At 46.5% G+C, this 19317-nt stretch overlaps 1 protein-coding gene across 3 annotated transcripts in view; it reads right to left on the bottom strand.

Moving 5' to 3' along the window:
• Nucleotides 1–2253: 2253 nt before the first annotated feature.
• Nucleotides 2254–19317, bottom strand: part of ATP6V0A4 (ATPase H+ transporting V0 subunit a4) — a 91037-nt gene continuing 73973 nt past the window's right edge. For all 3 annotated transcript variants that reach the window (XM_049894112.1, XM_049894114.1, XM_049894113.1), the window contains 7 exons: nt 16716–16834; nt 14447–14663; nt 10486–10587; nt 7944–8072; nt 5359–5476; nt 4528–4699; nt 2254–2666 (listed from right to left, as the gene is read on the bottom strand). In XM_049894112.1, the coding sequence (XP_049750069.1) occupies nt 2573–2666; nt 4528–4699; nt 5359–5476; nt 7944–8072; nt 10486–10587; nt 14447–14663; nt 16716–16834 (951 nt within the window). In that variant the 3' untranslated portion in view covers nt 2254–2572. The remainder of the gene's footprint in view (nt 2667–4527; nt 4700–5358; nt 5477–7943; nt 8073–10485; nt 10588–14446; nt 14664–16715; nt 16835–19317) is intronic.

Genomic DNA, 19317 nt, shown 5'->3' with positions numbered 1-19317 from the left:
AATTAGTCTCCCATTCCATAATTTATAAGCAGATTTTTTCTTAACATTTGTTGCAATTTCCTTAATGTGTTAGTGCTCTTCCCATTTCTGTACTGGGGTCCCCATTTCCATTCCCCCAGCTTTCCTGCCCCTCCTGCCTTCTGAACTTTGCTTTTGGGCAAATACTGCCCTTTTGGTCTCATATGGTTGATTGTTCTGAGGAATTCATTCCTCACTGATGTTATTGTTAGCTTTATAGGCTTGCCTATTGTTTGGCTGAAAGGTGATCTCTGTGAGTAGCTTCAATTCCAAGCTTGAAGGGTGTCTAAAAACCATAGTCTCAGGGGTTCCACTAGTCTCTCTCAGACCAGTAAGTCTAGTCTTTTTTTTTAATTTGAATTTTGTTCTACCCTTTTCTCCCACTCTGTCCGGGACCCTCTATTGCGATCCCAGTTGGAGTGGTCAGTAGTGGTAGCCTGGGCCCATCTAGTTCTTTTGGTCTCAGGCTAGAGGAGGCTGTGGTTCATGTGGGCCATTAGTTCTTGGACTAATTGTTCCCTTGAGTCTTTGATTTTTTTCTCTCTTCTTTGCTCCTGATGGGGAGAGACCAATACTTGTATTCACCTATCTCTTTTTAAAGGGGAAATGATACCTCTCATAGAGAAAGGCTGCCAAACCTTTGAAGAAATTAGTGTGCTGTTCTCAGGAAGACTGGAGAATTTCTGAAAGAGTAGGAAACTAGGCAAGGGGCAGAGGGAAGATTTGCCCTTTAAAACATTGTCTTGAAACCATCACTATGTTTAGGATTAAAGGGTAAGAGGCTGGAGATCTATCTAAGCCTAGAATAGTACTTTTAGATAGCTGTTGAGAAGGGGGCAGTAGTCAGCAGATAAATTTGAAGCTACCCAGTGACACTGGAATGGAATTTACTGGACTTCCTATGTTGCTGTTGTTAGGTGCCATCGAGTTGGTTCCAACTCATACTGACCTTATGTACAACAGACTGAAACACTGCCCAGTCCTGCGCCATCCTCGCAATCATTGCTCTGTTTGAGCCCATTGCTGAGCCACCATGTCAATCCATCTAGTTGAAGGTCTTCTTCTTTTTAGCCATCATTTATATAGTGCTTTAGCTGGTTCTTTCACTCAGTCTACACCATTGAGTGAGTACCTCTCCATGCCTGGGGCTTTCTAGCCCCCTTCCACATGCCAGAGATGTCACGATCACTATCCCCATTTTGGCTTTGAGGGAAACAACTCCACTACTTGCTCACTGGTGTACAAGGGGAAGTATCAGAGTTGGGTCTCAAACATAAACATCTTCTGACTCCAACTTTCCTTCATGTGCCCAACCTGTTTAAATCAAGACATGAATATTTGTTGAACAACTAACACGTACCTTAAACTGCACCCGGCACGAGCTTGCACTGATGTGAAAGGTGACCTGGATGTTCCTTTGGGCAGGAGTGGTGGCACCCCCACAGGCACCAGCCATCCTTGCTACAAGGCAGGCAGGTGGGGGCTAAAAACACAGAGGCCATTCTAAAAGGTGATTTTGAACTTGGAAAGGACATCTGGAATCTTACTAACCAGGCAAACCTGTTATAAGACCCTGTGTGAAAGTACTTTGTAAAGTACACTGCAAGTGTTAATTATACTTAATTCCACCAGCACAGTTACCATAGAGATTATAATTGACCTGGATAAAGGCCATTCAGAAAAACAGTCAATAGAACTTTTGTTATCCCACACCTGGCTATTAGAGTTTCCCAATCCAGGCGCCCTAATAGATGACTTTGAGGCTGATGGGCCCAGAGGGTAATGGGCAGAATACCTGGCTGTCTCCCTCTGGGCACGCCATTTTCCAGAACTTATTGGAGCCTAGCATCTCCTTCTTCAGCTACTCCAGCACCATGTGCATGGATAGGAAACAAAGTCCCCAGTGATGTCATGTTGTCAGACTTCATTCCACTGGATTTAGCAACTGCAGAGAGCCACCACGGGGGCAGGCCCTCCCTCCACAGAGAATTTGACCCACTCTTCCTTGTCTGGAGTAAAAACTCATGAGAAAGTTCCTAATCTTGTAACACTAAGCCCAACAAAGGAAAAAGTTGTTTGAGGAGGGGGAAAATGAGGAAAGAAAATGAACATAACTCTTCTATGGGGTTAGTCTGCATCGCCCTATTGCTCAGCTTTGGCCTGTAATCATCAATACCAAATTCGAAGGGATAATTTTGAATAACAACGTCTCAAAGAAAAATTGAATGACCCACATGTTTATTTTCTTGAATGTAATACTTAAAATATTGTCAGAAAACATCAAGTTAGCAACCAGCCCCTCCAACCATATCTTAATCATTTTATTATTTGATCATTAAGACCACACATAAGGTCAAAGTACTTGTTCTATGACATGGTTAAGTCATATCAATACCCACAGCTTATGACCAATAATATATGGCTTCATGCCTCAGATCAGCCGAGAACGATCACGCATTGAACACCTGGCACAGGCTGGCATTCAAGACAAGACTGACTTCCTTCTCAGGCACAGAGGGTGGTGCAGGAGATGGGGTGGCCACTGGACCTGAAGTTACTCCTCAGCTGTCCCATCCAGGATGCGTTTAAAGGAGAATGGAGAAAACTTGTAACCAGCCCCAACATAGAACTTGTTCTGGAACTCCACCCTGTTGTTGGGGGGCAAGAAAAAACAGGATTAAACAGAGCAGCTGGAAGCCAGCGGCTCAAGGGAAGAAGCAGAACATGGGGGAAATCCAGGTCAGCAAGGCAGGTAAGGGGAAGGCACCCAGGCTGACGGCTGCCACCAGAATCCCGAAGCCTCCAAGGTCTTAAGTCGGCCCTTCTCTTGCCTCCCTCCTCCCACCTTCCCTTCCCCTCCTGCAAGAGGTGGGACCCCTTTGCAGTAAACAATGTGGCCTTTGGTCCTGGTTCCTGAGAGCAATGAATGGAGGCTGACCCAACCAAGAGGGACCACCTGGGGCCAATGTTGACTAAGCCTCAGGAGGCGAGATGCCACGTGGGAAGGCCTTGGAGGACAGAAGCTCAGAGGAGCTTCCTGGGTGGAGAGAGCAGACATCTGCTCTTAGAGGGGTGTGTGCGTCCCCTGGTGACATGGAAGCTCTGTGCTGAGACCACTCCCTGACTTCACTCTTGTGTTTATATCTTATTCCTTCCAGATAAAAGTCTATGAGTCAGTTTGAGGCATTTCAACTAAGAATAGAGAAGTGGCCAGTGCCTGCTGACCCAGCCCTGGGTGAATGGAGATGCAGGAGGAATGGCTGCCCTGGCAGCTGGGGTCTAATTGACCAGGAAAGGGGAACTGAGATTTCCTTGGATTGGTTTGATATCAAGGATTCCTGGTGGCACAGTGGTTGAGCGCTCAGCTGCTGACCGAAAGGTCAGTGGTTTAAACCCACCAGCTACTCTGAAGGAGAAGAGAACTGGTGATCTGCTTCTGTAAAGACTACGGCCTTGGGAGCCCTGTGGGGCAGTTCTACTCTGTCCTATAGGGTCACTATGAGTAGAAATCAACTCAACGGCACACAATAACAGCAATGGTTTGCTTTCACAAACCTCCTCACCCCACCCTTTCCCACTCTCAGCCAGTGACCTCCTCAGCCACTGCACAACTCCTCCCTCACAGGATGAGCCCCCAGGCCCCACCACTAGTGGACGCTGTCACTGGGTAGCACCATGTGTGGGAAGGCCCGAGGGATGATGGATTGTCACCATGGGGCATGCTGTTTTCCATATTCAAAATTCTTGGGAGAATGCCAGAAGCCTACACAAATGTTCTCACATCCATAAGGCTGGTGACAGACAGTCGTTTTCACAGCATCTCCTATGAACGTCCAGGGCCCCCTCAGGTACCTTCCTCCCTGTTTATACTTTCCAGAGAATTTAGTACCTTGTTCTATCTGTGTAACTCCTGCACTCAGCAACAAGAGCCAAACATCCAGATTTGCATCGTGCACTATTTCAGATCTGCCTATTTCAGATCTGCCACCCTACCAACAGACTCCCTGGGCGGCACAGTTAAGCACTTGAATACTAGCCGAATGGCTGGGGTTCACATCCACCCAGAGACAGCTTAGAAGAAAGGCCTGGTGACCTGCTTCTGAACAGTCATAGCCTTAAAAACCCTATGGAGCAGTTATATTCCGCACACATCCAGTCGCCATGAGTTGGAATCAACTTGTTGGCAACCAGTTACAGCAACTACGCTGGGAAGCCTCACTTATTCTGAAGGCAATGATAATAAGTGAATGTTTATCATTGAAAAGGGAAGGGATGAACAGGAATGGACATTTATTACACAGCAGCCACTAGACCTGTGTGGATGTTTACGCATGCCCCATCGTTTAACACTACACCAACGGATGACTAAACCAAGGCTACAAAAGGCTGAGTTACTCAGGGCACTCGGCAGGTCAGGATCCGAGCCCAGCCCACGGCCCCCTAGCCATCCTCTATCCCTACAGCACACCCTCCTCACCTGACCTCAGCCCAGCCCGCGGCCCTCCTTACCAGTGGAGTCGCAGGGCATGAAGGAAAGCAGAGAGGCCCTCCATGATGAGGAGGATGGCGACCGTCAGGACAGCAAATATGGCAAAAATGATGAAGACCGCAATGAGTCCTCCCCACCCATCCTGACGAAGGCCAATGTTCATCACCATGGTCCAGAGCACTTCAGAGAGTTCTGCAAGAGGCCAGAGGAACATTTTCAATGTCAGGGTTCATCTTGTAAACAGAGTATTCTGTACTATAATCCAGGGCCTGCGGATGGGATGAAGAATGTTGGATGGGAGATCACCGGGATTATCCGGGGGGGGCATGAAATCACAGGGGCCTTATAAGATGGAGGATCAGAGAAGAAGACGTGAGGGGGATGCTGAGTTTGTAGTGATGTGGGTCTATGACCAAAGGAAGTGCGGAGACCTCTGGAAGCTGGGACAGCAAGGACACATTTTAAGTTCATAGTCATTTGTCCGGCAGCCATAACTAAACCTAAGCCCATGACCATGGAGTCGATTCCAGCTCATAGCAACCCTAGAGGACAGAGTAGAATTGCTTCCATAGAGTTTCCAAGGAGCGGCTGGTGAATTCCAGCTGCCAACCTTTCAGTTAACAGGGTGGTTCTTAACCACTGGACCACCAGGACTCCTATGGCAGCCACTGAAAACTAAAAAAAGGATAATCATTTCACCAACATAAAACCAGATGTACTGGGCAAAGGCACCTCTTCCTAAGAAAGAAAGCTGGCCAGCAAAACCCAGAGCAGGCAGCTTCCCTGTACAGAGGCACTGCTTGAGTTTCCCGTGGACACCTGACCATGACCCCACAGGCCCCCCGACTCACGGGCATGGGCCAGGCTCAGGGCCCAGAGGCGCAAGTAGGAGGCAGTGTTAGAGATGCAGCCCAGGCAGTACTCGATGGTGTGGATGGCCTGGTGGACAAAGATGTCTCCAAAGTTGAACTGGAAGAGAGAATTCTGTTAATTAAGTACTTTATACACCAAAGGCATTACAATCCATACACAGATACACTTACAGCCTAACTAAAAATAAAACAAAAACTCAAACTGCCATCAAGTCAATTCCAACTCATAGAGACCCTACAGGATGGTGTAGGACTGCCCTATACGGTTTCCAAGGCTGTAAATCTCATGGAAGTGACTGCCACATCTTTCTCCCACAGAGCAGCTAGTGGGTTTGAACCACTGACCTTTCAGTTAGCAACCAAGTGCTTAACCACTGCAGTCTAACTAGGGGGAAATAAATATTAATGTTGTTGTTGTTAGTTGCTGTCAAGCTGATTCCAATTCCAGGAACATGGACCCCACTTGTGCAAAGTAGAACTGTGTTCCATAGGGTTTTCTTTGGGAAACATCTCCATTTGGAAATAAGAAAAAAGAAACTGATGAGGAAACAGAAGGTCAGAGAAGCAAGAGGAGTCATGTGGCCACAGGGTCACAGGAGTCAAGGGTAGAGAAACATCGAGGAAAGGATGGAGACTAGAGAAAAGATAAAATCAACACTTTGCGATTCAGCAAGGAAAACCACCATGAAGAACTAAAGGGGTGGGGAGGGCAGAGATGGAGCAAATAGGTCAATAACGTCAAGACCACGTTGATCAATAATGTCAAGGTGGGTAAAGAACCTGAGGGGAAGCAGGGTCGAGCCTACTTTTCTCTCAGGATAGAGGTCCATGGAGCCCTGGTGGTGCAGTGGTTTAAGAGCTCAGGCTGCTAACCAAAAGTTGGCAGTTCAAATCCACTAGCTGTTCCTTGGAAACTCTATGGGGCAGCTCTACTCTGTCCTATAGGGTTGCTATGAGTTAGAATCAACTCAATGGCAATGGGTTTGGTCTGGTTTTGGTATGGAGACCCATGCACAGTTGTATGGAAGAAAGGAGTCTATAAATGGAAACTGAAGGTTTCCCAACAAGGTCAGCCAACTATGGAGGAGGTAGGAGGGAAGGACAGGGGTGGAGATGGGCTGGGTAGATACAGAGGGTGTGAGAGGAACCAGTGAGGGAGGTTGTACTGGACAGGCCGGGACGGATGGGTCAGAAGATGTGGGGGGAGGAAGACTGGTAGGTATTGAATTCTAAAACATGGCAGCAGGTCTAACAGACTCGGTTGTTAGCCACTAACCTGGGTTACTCTTGTCACCTTGAAAGCTTGTTGGAAAAATCTTCCATGGTCTAGATTTTTCACTACTTCTAAGTGACCATTCATTAACTCAAGTGAATTAATTTTTATAGTAATTAACACCACAAATGGAACTACTTACGGCATCACTCTGGCCCTCAGGGGAGCCCAGTCCCCATACCAGAAATGGAGTAGACACCAGTTAAAACCTGCAACCTGGGGTGCAGAATTGGGGGCGAGCTAAATCATCCCATGAAAACAGCCAGCTGCCTTCACCTGGGAAAATGTGGCACGTTTTCCTGAGCGGAAGTGGCTGCCCTTCGACAGGAACAGGCAGAGGGAGGCAAGGAAAGAAAACAATCTGTGAGGCAACAACTCTCCAAAGATGAGATAAGTGAGCAAAGTCGGGGAAGAGCCAGGGTTGAGGTCAGAGAACAAAGAGGCTTTAGCAGCTGTGCAAGGGAGAAGGCTGAGAATAAACAGCCCACATTTTGCTTCACTCTCCATGGCTATATCTGGATTCTGTTCTCATTGTTTGAAGGGAAAGATCACAATAAAATTAACAGGCTCCCAAGGTACCAATATGAGCCAGGAGGCCTCAGTTATGCTGGAATTTTCTACATCACTGGATCGAGGCTGACATTCACCCCACACTCACCTACACAGCAGCACCTGGGCTAAAATATTAAAACACTTCCATGTTGTTGTTAGCTGCCATCAAGTCAGCCTCTAGCTCATGGCAACCCATGCACGACAGAACAAAACACTGCCTAGTCCTGCACCATCTCCATGATTGGCTGGAGACTACACTGTGTGATCCATAGGGCTTTTGTTGGCTGATCTTTGGAAGTAGGTTACTAGGCCTTTCTTGCTAGTCTGTCTTAGTCTGGAAGCTCTGCTGACACGTGTCCAGCATCATAGCAACACGTAAGCCCCCACCGACAGACGGGTAGTGGCTGCGCTTGAAGTGCGTTGGCCGGGACTGGAATCCAGTTCTCCAGCATGGATGGCGAGAATTCTACCACTGAACCGCTACTGCCCTCCAGTTCTCCCACAGAGGTTTGTGAAGAGCTGTTGCTCTGACCCGCTCAGATGTTCCTTGACCTCTTGTGACTCAGCAATCACAGGACTGCTGCCCAGCGGGGACCTGCTCTATGGCCCATGCCCATCTGGCACATAGGTGCCCACACTCTATGCTTGTCCAATGTTTTGAATATCACCCTTGATTAGATCCCACTTCTAGAATCTGTACAAACTGGGAAGTCTTCCTCAGGTGTCCAGTCCCAGGTACCTCTCCCTCGTGGTCGTCCTGGGCTCCCTCATCACCTGCAGGAGTCTTCTGACTAGAACTGATGGAGTAGCTTGAGTTGTCACCTTCAACGATCTCTGTGGAGTCTCCTTGGACCATGGATGCCTGCAGCTGTCACCAAGTGGAAGAAATGAAGAGAGCACTAAATTCATCCTTAAAATGACCACAATGCTATATAATATGAAATAAATGTCCTTGCTGATTATTAGCTACGTGCCAGGCACTGTTTGGAACTCTGTATGGGTTATCTCATTTAGCCTTCGTGCCAATCCTTGAATGTAAGCCCCGTTATCATCCCATTTTACAGCAAAGTTAAACTGCAGTCCAGAAAGGTTGAGAAATGCGCCCAAGATCAGTAGAAAAGTTTTCTCATATGAAAAGAACCACCAGGACCCTAATAAGCAGCCTAAGAAACCAAGCCCAAGGAGACAAGCCCCCAAGCAGTCTTTGGGAGCTCCTGCGGCTCAGCCACGTTAAGAGGTATCATCTGAGGCGGTAGACTAAGAAAATCTCTCTCCTTCCTTCCCTGGAGCGCAAGCCATCCAGAGGAGAAAAGAGGGGAAATCAGCCACTTTGAGTTCAGCAACTGTTTCAAGAGCTCTTGAAACAGCCAGAAAGCTATTATTTTAGAGTCCTGGGACTCAGGTGAGCCAGCAGTCACCTGGCCCTCACCTTTGGGCCGGTTGAGTTCCTAGAAAAGAGAATTGCACCGATTTCTACAAACAAGTATCTGCTACCTTCCTTTGAAACACCTGGTCAGCCATTTGAACAACTCTCCACCTCAACACTCCTTTACCACTTTGGCCTCTCATCAGTGAACTAAACAAGAAGCAAGTATTCTTTGCTTGGACTTCCTATTTATTTATATCCCACATAAATTATATATCAGATAGGCTTTAGAAGGAGTCCAGACTGGCCTGAAATAAAGACAGTGGGAGGAGAAAGAGTGAAACTAGAAGAAGGGTGCCACCTAGGGACAGACTGGATCCCTGTCCTTACCATCTTCCAGGTCAATATCCAACAAAGATTTTAGAAAAAAATAGGATTTAATCGACAAATATCTACAATCATCTAAGACATACGTGATCTCAGTACATTCCACGTAATCTTTTGCGATAGTGGAGGGAAGAGGAGATGGTCATCCAAAATGGTGTCTGTGTGTCATTTCTAGACCCTCAATGGGCCCTGGAAGGCTGTTGCATGTCGTGGAGTCGATTGCAACTCATAGCGACCTTATAGGACAGAGTAGAACTGCCGCACTGGATTTCCAAGGCTGTGATCTTTACAGAAACAGACTGCCACGTTTTTCTCCCTTGGAGCACTTAACCACTGGGCCACAGGGCTCCTCTTGCAAGATGAACCTTCCTAAATTCTATCTGATTTAAGCTGACTTTAAAGCTCTTCTGCCCACCCCCACCCCCACCCCAAGTTAATTGGAGGCTCAGGAGCAGTTTAAACAAAAGGAGGAAATGAGCTTGAACTGGTATTTGACAATAGTGAAAAATCACCACTAAATAAGAACTGACGATGTTGAATCTGCTCACTACTTGAGTTCCTGCACACAGTCTGTGACATGACAGAGTAAGATCTCCCAACCTGAGAACGCTGATGCAAAACAACATGTAATGTTCAAACTAAAACTTCAGTAAGATACTCTTATTTTCAACTAATAAAATTATTTCAGATTCCTAAACACTGTTGTTGTGTGCTGTTGAGTCGATTCCAACTCTTAGCAACCTCATGTGACAGAGTAGAACTGCCCCATAGGGTTTACGAGAGGAGATCGCCAGGTCTTTTCTCCCAAGGAGCCGCTGGTGGGTTTGAACCACTGACCTTTCGGTTAGCAGCCCAACGCTTAACCACTGTGCCACCAGGGCTCCTAAAAAAACACAAAAAAAACCATTAAATATCACTAGAGTCAGCGTACACACACACAGCACCCTTTGAGTACAGTTTGCAGGGCCCGACAGTTAAATGCGCTTGTCCGTAATAAAGCACCGTTGTTGTTGGCTGTCAACAAGTCAGCCCCTGAGTCATGGCGACCCTAGGCACAACAGACAAAATGCTGCCCAGCCTGTTCCATCCCCCTGGACCGTTACAGACCAGACCCTTGTGAGCAGAGGGTATTCTTTGGCCCGAAGTAGATCTCCAGGCCTTTCTTATTCTGTCTTAGGTCTGGAAGCTCCACTGAAACCTGTTCAGCAACACACAAGTCTCCACCGAAAGATGGCAGTGGCTGTGTACGAAGTGTATCTGCCGGGAATCGAACCTGAGTCTCCCACATGCAAAGCGAGAATTCTACCCCTGAACCACCACTGCCCCATAACAGAGCATTAGGCTGGGAATAAGAAGGCCTAGCGGAAGAGTTGAACTCTACAGAGGGGAACATGCTTGGGGCAGGCTGGTCGTTCAGTACTTTCTCACCCTCTCTGAGGCTCAGCTTCCTGTGTAAACCCCAGACTTCTATTTCCAAGCAGCCCACGTTTCTACTCCCAGCGAGTGAATGGAAACCAACGGTCCTTACCTGGGCTTTCCGATGGTTGGCTCTAAGAATAAACGGCTTGATCAGAAGCATCCAGGGCACAGAAATCAGGGCCATAACAACAAAGAAACTCTGGACTTCTTGCTGCAAAACCAAAATGGTAAAGTGCTCTATCATCTCAGGGTGACACAATGAGAAAGATTAATACGGGTCGTTTCAGTAGCACCTGGTTCGGAAAGAATCTCGAGAAGCCCATTCACCCTCACATCTGGGATAATTCTTTCACATCTGGAAGATTCCAGTCTCATGGCGCCCAGTGTCCAATACAAAGGAGACGCTGGAAGCTCTCTGTCTTTATCCTTTACTCTCTAAACAAGCCCCTGTTATAGGACCACATCGTATGTAGTCAGTCCTTTGAGGAAGAAGAACTCATGAGACACATCATAAAGGCAACATTATTTTTCTCTTTTCCTGTAAACCTGTCCCATGAACAGTTTTCCCTGGTCCTGACAGGCCCCATGACTCCAGTGGTCACTCTCTTAATCAAAAGTCCTGGGGTCGCTTTAAGTCACAGATGTCATCTCAGTCAGTAATTTTACGTCTCCAGCACAAGGTAACCATGTGCGCGCTCTTGTTCTCTCTCTTAAGAAGTTGCTCACCATCTTTGCCTGCCTTTCACATCCTCCACACAGGTGAGTTACCTGGTAGGTTCTGGGATGCCCACTCCGAACACAAACTCTCTCTCTTTCGTGGCCTCTCACAATTCCCTTTGGAAAGAGGAATGGACTTCATGCATCTGCCGAGACCCAACAGGACGCCCCTTTTGGCTCCTGTTACATATTTCCTTTCGCATTCTTGAGCCCCATCACTTTTTGTATATACTCCTAGTTACCAGTTTGAGGAGCCCTGATAGTGCAGTATTTAAGTGCTCTGCTGCAAACAGAAAGGTTGGCGATTCAAATCCACCAGCTGCTCCAAGGGAGGAAGATGTGGCAGTCTGCTCCCAGCCTTGGAAACCTTATGGGGGCACTTCCACTCTGTCCATGGGGGCGCTCTGAGGTAGAACCGACTCCATGGCAATGGGCAGTTACCACTTTGGAGGGGTTACCCGGAGCTGCTATTGTCAAGAACCAGGAAGCCTCTGAGGGCTTGGCCAGAGCTATTAAAAGGAGTGGGAATGGGTGCTGGATTCTCCACGTTTCTCCTACTGTTCTGACCAAGCTCACAGTGAATGCCAGGAGACTATTTATGACCCTGATTGTAGTAAGATTTACTGTGATAAACGTGGAAACACTTTATCTGCTCAATCTTACACCCTCACTTCACTTTTACATGCTTGAAAGAAGGAGGGAAGTCACAAGAACATACTTGGAACTTGCCGACTCCAGTCACCCCACCGCCTCATTTTCTTCTGAATGTTTTCACACAACAATGCTGCTTTCCCTCCTGACATACTAGCAACCCGAGACCTGTGTGTATTTGTAGCTCTCCTTCTGTGAACGCAGCCTGGGAAAGGGCTTTGTTTCCTAACTTACATGGTCTCTTCCAGTGGCATGACCACAGGATGTGGTGAGGGGAAAATTCTAGCCGCGTCAAGATAATTAATCTTCACACTAGAGAGTGGAGAACTCCACCAACTCTAGCAAATGTTTCTGGAGGAAAGAATTTGTAAAGTATTCACTGTGCAGTGGCCAACCTTCCAGATCTCAGAGGAACCGAGGACTTAAGTCTTAAGGGGAGGAATTCACACATGAAAATATTTGGTGGGTCCTTTTTTTTTTTTTTTTGTCTAGGAGAGAAGGCTCCTTTGGGAGATCCAAATAACTTTCACTTGTGCATCAAATAATAATAATAAAGACCTGTCGTCAAGTCCATCCTGACTCCTGGCAACCCCATGTGTGTCAGAGCAGAACTGTGCTCCACAGGGTTTTCGACGGCTGGTTTTTTGGAAGTAGATCGTTAGGCCTTTCTTCCAAAGTGCCTCTGGGTGGACTTGAACCTCCAACCTTTTGGTTAGCAGCCAAGTGCGTTTATCATTTGAACCACCCAGGGACTCATCTGAATGACTAAGTCCTCTTAATACATTCATTTAATGCCAACAGTCTACGGATGGGCAAGGTTACCGCCTATGTCTGACTGAAACTGTGGCCGTTGCTGTTGAGTCCGTTCCAACTCCTAGCGACCTTATAGGACAGAGCAGAACTGCCATATAGGGCTTCCAAGGCTGTTGTCTTTATGGAAGCAGACTGCCACATCGTTCTCCCATGGAGTGGCTGGTGGGTTCGAACTGCCATCCTTTCGGTTAGCAGCTGACTGCTTAACCACTGCACTACCAGGGCTCCTGTATAATTGGAAAAGGGGCAGTGAAGTAATAGGTGGGATACCAAAGAAGAGCTTTCAGGGTGTATTTCTTCTCTGATTACTAGCTAAAAATCATTCCCTATGAAACTTATCATGAGGCATTTTTTTTCCTAATTCTTTGATGCACCTTAGGTAAAAAGGAGAACACAAATAGGAGTCAAACCCATGAGAATGTGCACAGGAGAAGCATGGCTGTAACTATGACATCCTGAACAGGTAACACCTGGCAGGTACCCTTTGCACTTAAGGTCACCCAGTATCATGCAACCCGCCCTACAACTTGATCCAGAGGAAACAGAACCCATGGCAGCGGTCCCTCCGTCAGTGAAAACCTACCTCCAACAGTATGGCCACGTTAGTCATTGGGAGAGGCCAGCAGAAAAGAACCGTTTCTGTTACAAAGAACTGCTCACGGGTTATTTTTATATCCAGCTCCAATGGGACCCACCCACCGCCTCACAGCGACCCAGCAGGACAGAGCAGAACTGCCCCACAGGGTTTCTAAGGCTGCAATCTTTACGGAAGTAAAATAGTCCCAATTACAGTTTTAAAAATTGTTTAGAAGTTTTAACAATTTTGGTGCTTATAAAATTATGTACCAAACCAAAACCAAAACCCATTGCCATCAAGTCAATTCTGACCCATAGCCACCTGGAGGACAGAGTAGAACCGCCCCACAGGGTTTCCAAGGCCACCGTCTTTACGAGAGCAGACTGCACATCTTTCTTCCCCAATGGGACATTTTTACCAAATAAAGTATTAACTTGATAACATGTCTGAAATAAATTGAAGAAATCTTAATGGCAACACGATCCAAATGTTGGGATCTACTGTGCACGGAAGAAGGGTAAATGCCATCTCCGGCTGGAAAGCGGGCGTTAGCTCCGTGGTTTTCCAGGCACTCGCTACTCATGGAGAGGGAGACTGCTTTTTCTAATTCTATTTTCGTTTTTCATGAATATTAACTAGAGTGTATTTCTAGAATAAAAGACTACTACATTTTAGGTGCTATTTAGAACACCTAAAACGCGTTTTGCATTAAGAATAAAATGCTGAAAGAAAAAATGTTATTTAAAGTATCTAGAATGCTGTTGAGGTGCTGTGTAGAGCACCTCCACCATTGGCAGTCCCTGGGTGGTACAAACACTTAACATGCCTGACTGCTCACCACGAGGTTGGAGGATCGAGTCCACCCAGAGGTGCCTCAGAAGAAAGTCTTGGAGATCTACTTCTGAAAAATCAGCCATTGAAAAGCTATGGAGCACAGTTCTACTCTGACACACGTGGGGTCGCCGTGAGTTGTAATCGACTTAGCAGCAGTTGGTTCTTTAGAACATTTACAGCTTCAAGCCAAATCAACTGCAAGCATTCTTTTTTTTTTTTTTTCTTTCGGCTCAGCCAACGTAAAAGCCAGTTTTCACCACGAGCCCCACAGCAATACCCCTCTCGTGTACCACACCCCAGCGTGGCCCTCGACACTCGCGCGTTCATTTGAGAAGATCCTCTTTAATTTAACAACTGAAGGCCCTTGGCTGGGCGCTAAGATGGCTCTGCCTTTGGGTCAGCTCCTCTCCGCAGAGCTCAGGAGGATGGGCAAGCTCTGCCATAATCGTGTGGGTAAAAGCAAGAGGACCAGCCATACCTGGTGTTTGTACAGGGGCCTGTTCGCACGGTCGTCGTAGTTAAACAGAAACATGTTAATGAAGTGGATGAGGATGCTCGGGGCGTCCTGGGACACGTGGACATCAAACTGGCACCATTTGAAAATGATCATGAAAACCAGGTATCCAAACAGGCACAGGATAAAAATCATCTCAGGGATAAATTGCAGAATGATGTTGAGCACTTTTCTGAAGAATCTGCGGGTGGAAAACACACACAAAACAGATCACTAAAACCAAAAAACCAAACCCGTTGCCATCAAGAGATTGACTCATAGCGACCCTATAGGACAGAGTAGAACTGCTCCATGGAGTTTCCAAGGAGCGCCTGGCGGATTCGAACTGCCGACCCTTTGGTTACCAGCCGTAGCACTTAACCACTACCCCACCAGGCTTTCCCAGATCACTAAAGGAGGCATTGAAAACCAGTTGTTATGGAGTCGACGCCAATTCATGGCAACTCATGAGTGTGTCAGAGTAGAACTGTGCTCCACAGGGTTTTCAATGGCTGATTTTTCTAAAGTAGATTGCCAGGCCTTTCTTCCAAGACACCTCTTGGTGGACTCAAACCTTTCATTTAGCAGCTGAGTGTGTTAGCCGTTTGCTCCACCCAGGGACTCTAAGCGAACATTAAAAAAAATAATAAACCCACTGCTGTCCAGCCAATTTCGACTCATAGCGACCCTACAGGACACAGCAGAGCTACTCCGTAGGAGCAGCTGGTGGATTTGAACTACTGACCTTTTGGTTAGCTGCTGAACACTTAACCGCTGTGTCACCAGGGCTCCAAGAACATTAGCAACTAATTATTCTCCCCAAAGCAAAACTGTTCAGTTTTTGAACACTGCATCCACTCCCCTGCAAACAGCAAGCATACATGGAGGGAAAAGAAGAGAAAGGGGAGGGCTTTGCACAAAAGATCCAGAGAGAAGCAGGGTTTAGAAGGGAAAGTCTGAAGCAAAGGTCATGTCCGCAGGGAGATGGGTAATTTGGCCTCACGTGCGGAAGCAGCTCACATGAACATGTCGAAAGGCAAAAGAACAATGGGACTCGAAGGCTTTTCTCCTAAGAGTGCTCCAAGACAGGGGTCGGCTGACTATGGCCCACGGTCTAAATTGAGCACACCACCTGTTTTGTACAGTCTGCAAGCTGAGAATGGATTTTACATTTTTAAGTGGTTGAAAAATAAAGTTTTGTGACATGTGAAAGTTATATGCGGGAAAGGCGGAGAGGAGGACGTGGTGTTTCAGGGACATTGTGCTTCTGTTAAGGGTGACAAAAATTTGGGGACTGTATAAGAGTGATGGTTGGACAACATGCTGAATGTAATTAAGGTCACTAAATTGTACACGTGAAAATTATTAAAATTGCAAAATTTTGTTGCATATATATTTCCCACAATTTTTAAAAATGAAAAAAAAAAAAAAAGGCTTTTCCTTCTGCTGTGGCAATTGGCACTGTTCCAGGTGCCAGCTGCCCACAGCCTGGGTCCTGGATAAGGGAAACAGGAGCAGAGCCCCAGCGGGCCAATCATGGACATGTCATTGGGGCTGTTTGTTACTGTATAATGACCTAATCCATTCTGACTACTGCATTCCCATTTTACAGAAGAAAACAAGCTTGGGGATGTAGGAGTTAGAACTGGGGCTTGAACTTCTGGCTCCAAACCCTGTACCATTCCTGTGGCACAACGCTGCCCCCATCCACTCATAACCAGCATGGTGGGTGGGATTTCAGCCACCTTGTTCACAAAAGGTGCCACCAAACAGGACATTTGGAGCTGTTTTCAAACATGTATACCTTCAGCACAAGTAAGTTTTAGAACCTCTTCAGTGATGGATCTTGATAGAAGGAAAGGAAGGAGTAGACATGACAACATTAGCAACCAAAGAAGGGAGTCAGAGGGTGCTGCCAGCTGGAAGGAATGACACCAAACGGGAGTCAGAAAAGGAGGGCACCTTGGCCAGAGTTCACCACACTCCCATTTGCCCACCAGTGGATGGGCCTTTCAGGTTGGAAGGACACAACCTGACCCACAAATGTTTCTGGGTTGGGGGGTGTATTCGCCTTTGAGAAGCTCAGCTTAGAAGAAGCAGAGCTGCTATTTCCAGCAAACCTGCGTGTCCTGGCTCAAACCAAGACCCTGGGGAAGCACCCTTTCTGGGAAGACTCTTGCAGGGCCACACAGTGCTCTGTGAGTACTCAGCCTCGGTTTGGCCAAACACACAGAAAGGGACTCATGAAGCTTACATGTGATTGAAGAGGCTGAGAATAACCCCAAAAACCATGTGGACAATTCCCAGGATGACGGACATCTTCATTTTATAGGAGTTCAAGAACGTTAGCTTGTTTGAAGCGAGGTTCCAAACCTGGATGGAAACACAACACGCACATGAGACCAGAGTTCAGAAATTCTACTGGCATGGAGGCGACAGCTCCGTTTTCGGAGGCAGCCACAGTGCAGACTCCCTTTTTAGCATCAGCCTAGATCAACCTGCTGAGGGGGCTCAGAAAGCCCCAATCAGTGCACTTTATGAATTTTCACCAAAAGGTTCAGTGAACAAATAGCCATTCCTGAAGGAGCAGGGGCCATTCCTATTTGAGGAAAATAGCAAGTTGCTGGAAGAAAACTGGGGTTAAAAATCCTACGTGGTTTTTTTTTCTGTTCTAAATGAAAGGCCATTCTGAAATGGTCCGATCTTATCTTCGTGCCTTGCCATATCTACCTTCCAATCAACCCGAGCATTTCTTTATTTATTCTTAAGATAAAAATTCTACAGGACACATACACACATACTTGTGGTCAGGAACTATGCCCTGCTGGCTGGTTCTTTCTTTACAGTGTCCTGAACCACAGTCAACTGGACAACCACTAAGAAGGCTGTTGGGAAAGTGGCGGGTTGGGGAGGGGGAAGGGCTAGTAAGAGCTGCCAAAACACAAGAGGGCTGCTCCACCCTCCCCCTGCTCCTTGACATCTGTTATGGGTAATTAGTTAAGATGAAGTCATAGTGGAGTAGGCTGGGCTCTAATCCAATATGGCTGGTGTTCTTATCAGAGAGACACAGAGACAGATACAGCAGGAAGACAGCCACGGGAAGACAGAGGTGGAGACAGAATTACGCTGCAGGTACAAACCAAGGAATACGTGGGGGCTCCCAGCAGCTGGGAGAGACAAGGAAGGACAGCCCTCCTGGCACCTTGATTTTTTTGGACTTTGGTCCTCCAGAACTGTGACAGAATACAGTTCTATTGTTTAAACCACCCAGCATGTGGTGCTTTGTCATGGCAGCCCTACTGGGCAAATACAGCATCTAAACTGCTCCAGACTTGCCCTCTCCCCCCTGCATTTCCCGTGGCCCAACTGGTTACAGAGTACAACTGCCCCATAGGTTTCCTAGGCTGTCATCTTTACAGGAGCAGATCACCAGGCCTTTTCTGGTGAGTTTGACCGCTGACCTTTCAGTCAGCAGTTGAGAACCATCGCACCAGGGCACCTTACCAGCACTTTTTTAAAAACTCATTGCCTAGGACTTAACCCCTGTGCCACCAGGGCCCCTACCAGCATTTCAGACCCGGCCAAATCCGATGAACTAAAGGTGTTATAAATGTGAAGAACCAGGCACATACTAAGCTCTTTAATTGTGTCTATCTCATTTAATTCTAACAAAACCTCTATGAAATAGTTATGATGTGCCCATTTTACTTGCCTACCCTTATCTCAGTGAGATTTACACAACCAGGAAGAAATAATGGCAACTAAAATAAATGCACAGAGCGTTTCCCACGCTTATGCACCGGAACCTGTTCTTGGCGTTTCACATGTAAGAGTCACCCCGTATTCTGAGCAACCCTATGAGATAGGCTGTGATTATGCCCATTTTACAGGTGAGGAAACAGGCACAGAGAAGGTGACTTGCTCAAAATCACATAGCTAGTAAACAGAAAACCTGAGATTAACACAGGCAATCTGACTTCAGACCCTGGTCCTTAAAACACTTAAAAAAAAAAAAAAAAAAAAACTTTGTTAGGGTCAATCAAGTATAAAACATTCTTAAAAAAAGAAATAGATTAGGTACAGAAGTTGCACAGATGGGGAAAGATCGATGCCATACGGAAATGGCCCAGGAACCAAGGAAGGCGGGTTGAAGGAGGCAAGGATCTTCCCCTAGCTTCAACAAAGAGAAAGCCTGCCCCTAGAGCCGGTGCCCTGACTCAGATTTTTAGCCTCCTAAACTGTGAGAAAACAAATTCCTGCCCTTTAAAGCCAAAAAAAAAAAAAAAAAAAGAAGAAGAATATTAATAGAATTTTGTCGACCTTGAGGAATCCCTAGACGCCTTCTACCGTACTTCATATTCTACCTTAACCCTTAAACATTCTATCAACTTGGATGAAGACAGGTAAAGCATCTCATAAAATCTGCGGAGAACAAAAATTTGATAAAGTTTCATAAATCAAAAATATTTCAGAACTTGAAAATAACAGGTCAAAACTAACAAAATGAAATTTTAATGGAAGTCAGTATGAAGTACCACACTAAGGATCAAAAAGAAAACTGGTTGGAAGTTCAGAGTGCGGCAGATCTGGCAAAATGGCGGTCATAGAGGGTTGGAATCTGCTTTTTTGTTAAAGGCAACCTTGTGACAAGGTACTCACATATCTGATGCAGCCTTCAGCAGAATTAAGAGAACTATTGTACCCAGAACAAGAGTGTCACTGGTACCATACTGGATCTGATTACATCTATTCTATTCAACTCTGGATTCTCTAATTAAGGGACACACTCACAAACATCCAAGGAAAGGAGAGTAGAACGTGGAAGGGTCTGGAAACCGTGTCAAGAAGAATAACTG

Source organism: Elephas maximus, chromosome 8 (assembly GCF_024166365.1).
Source record: "Elephas maximus indicus isolate mEleMax1 chromosome 8, mEleMax1 primary haplotype, whole genome shotgun sequence".
Classification (NCBI taxonomy): Eukaryota; Metazoa; Chordata; class Mammalia; order Proboscidea; family Elephantidae; genus Elephas; species Elephas maximus.
The sequence above is the reverse complement of the archived record's forward strand: the minus strand, read 5'-3'. Positions and strand labels throughout refer to the sequence as shown.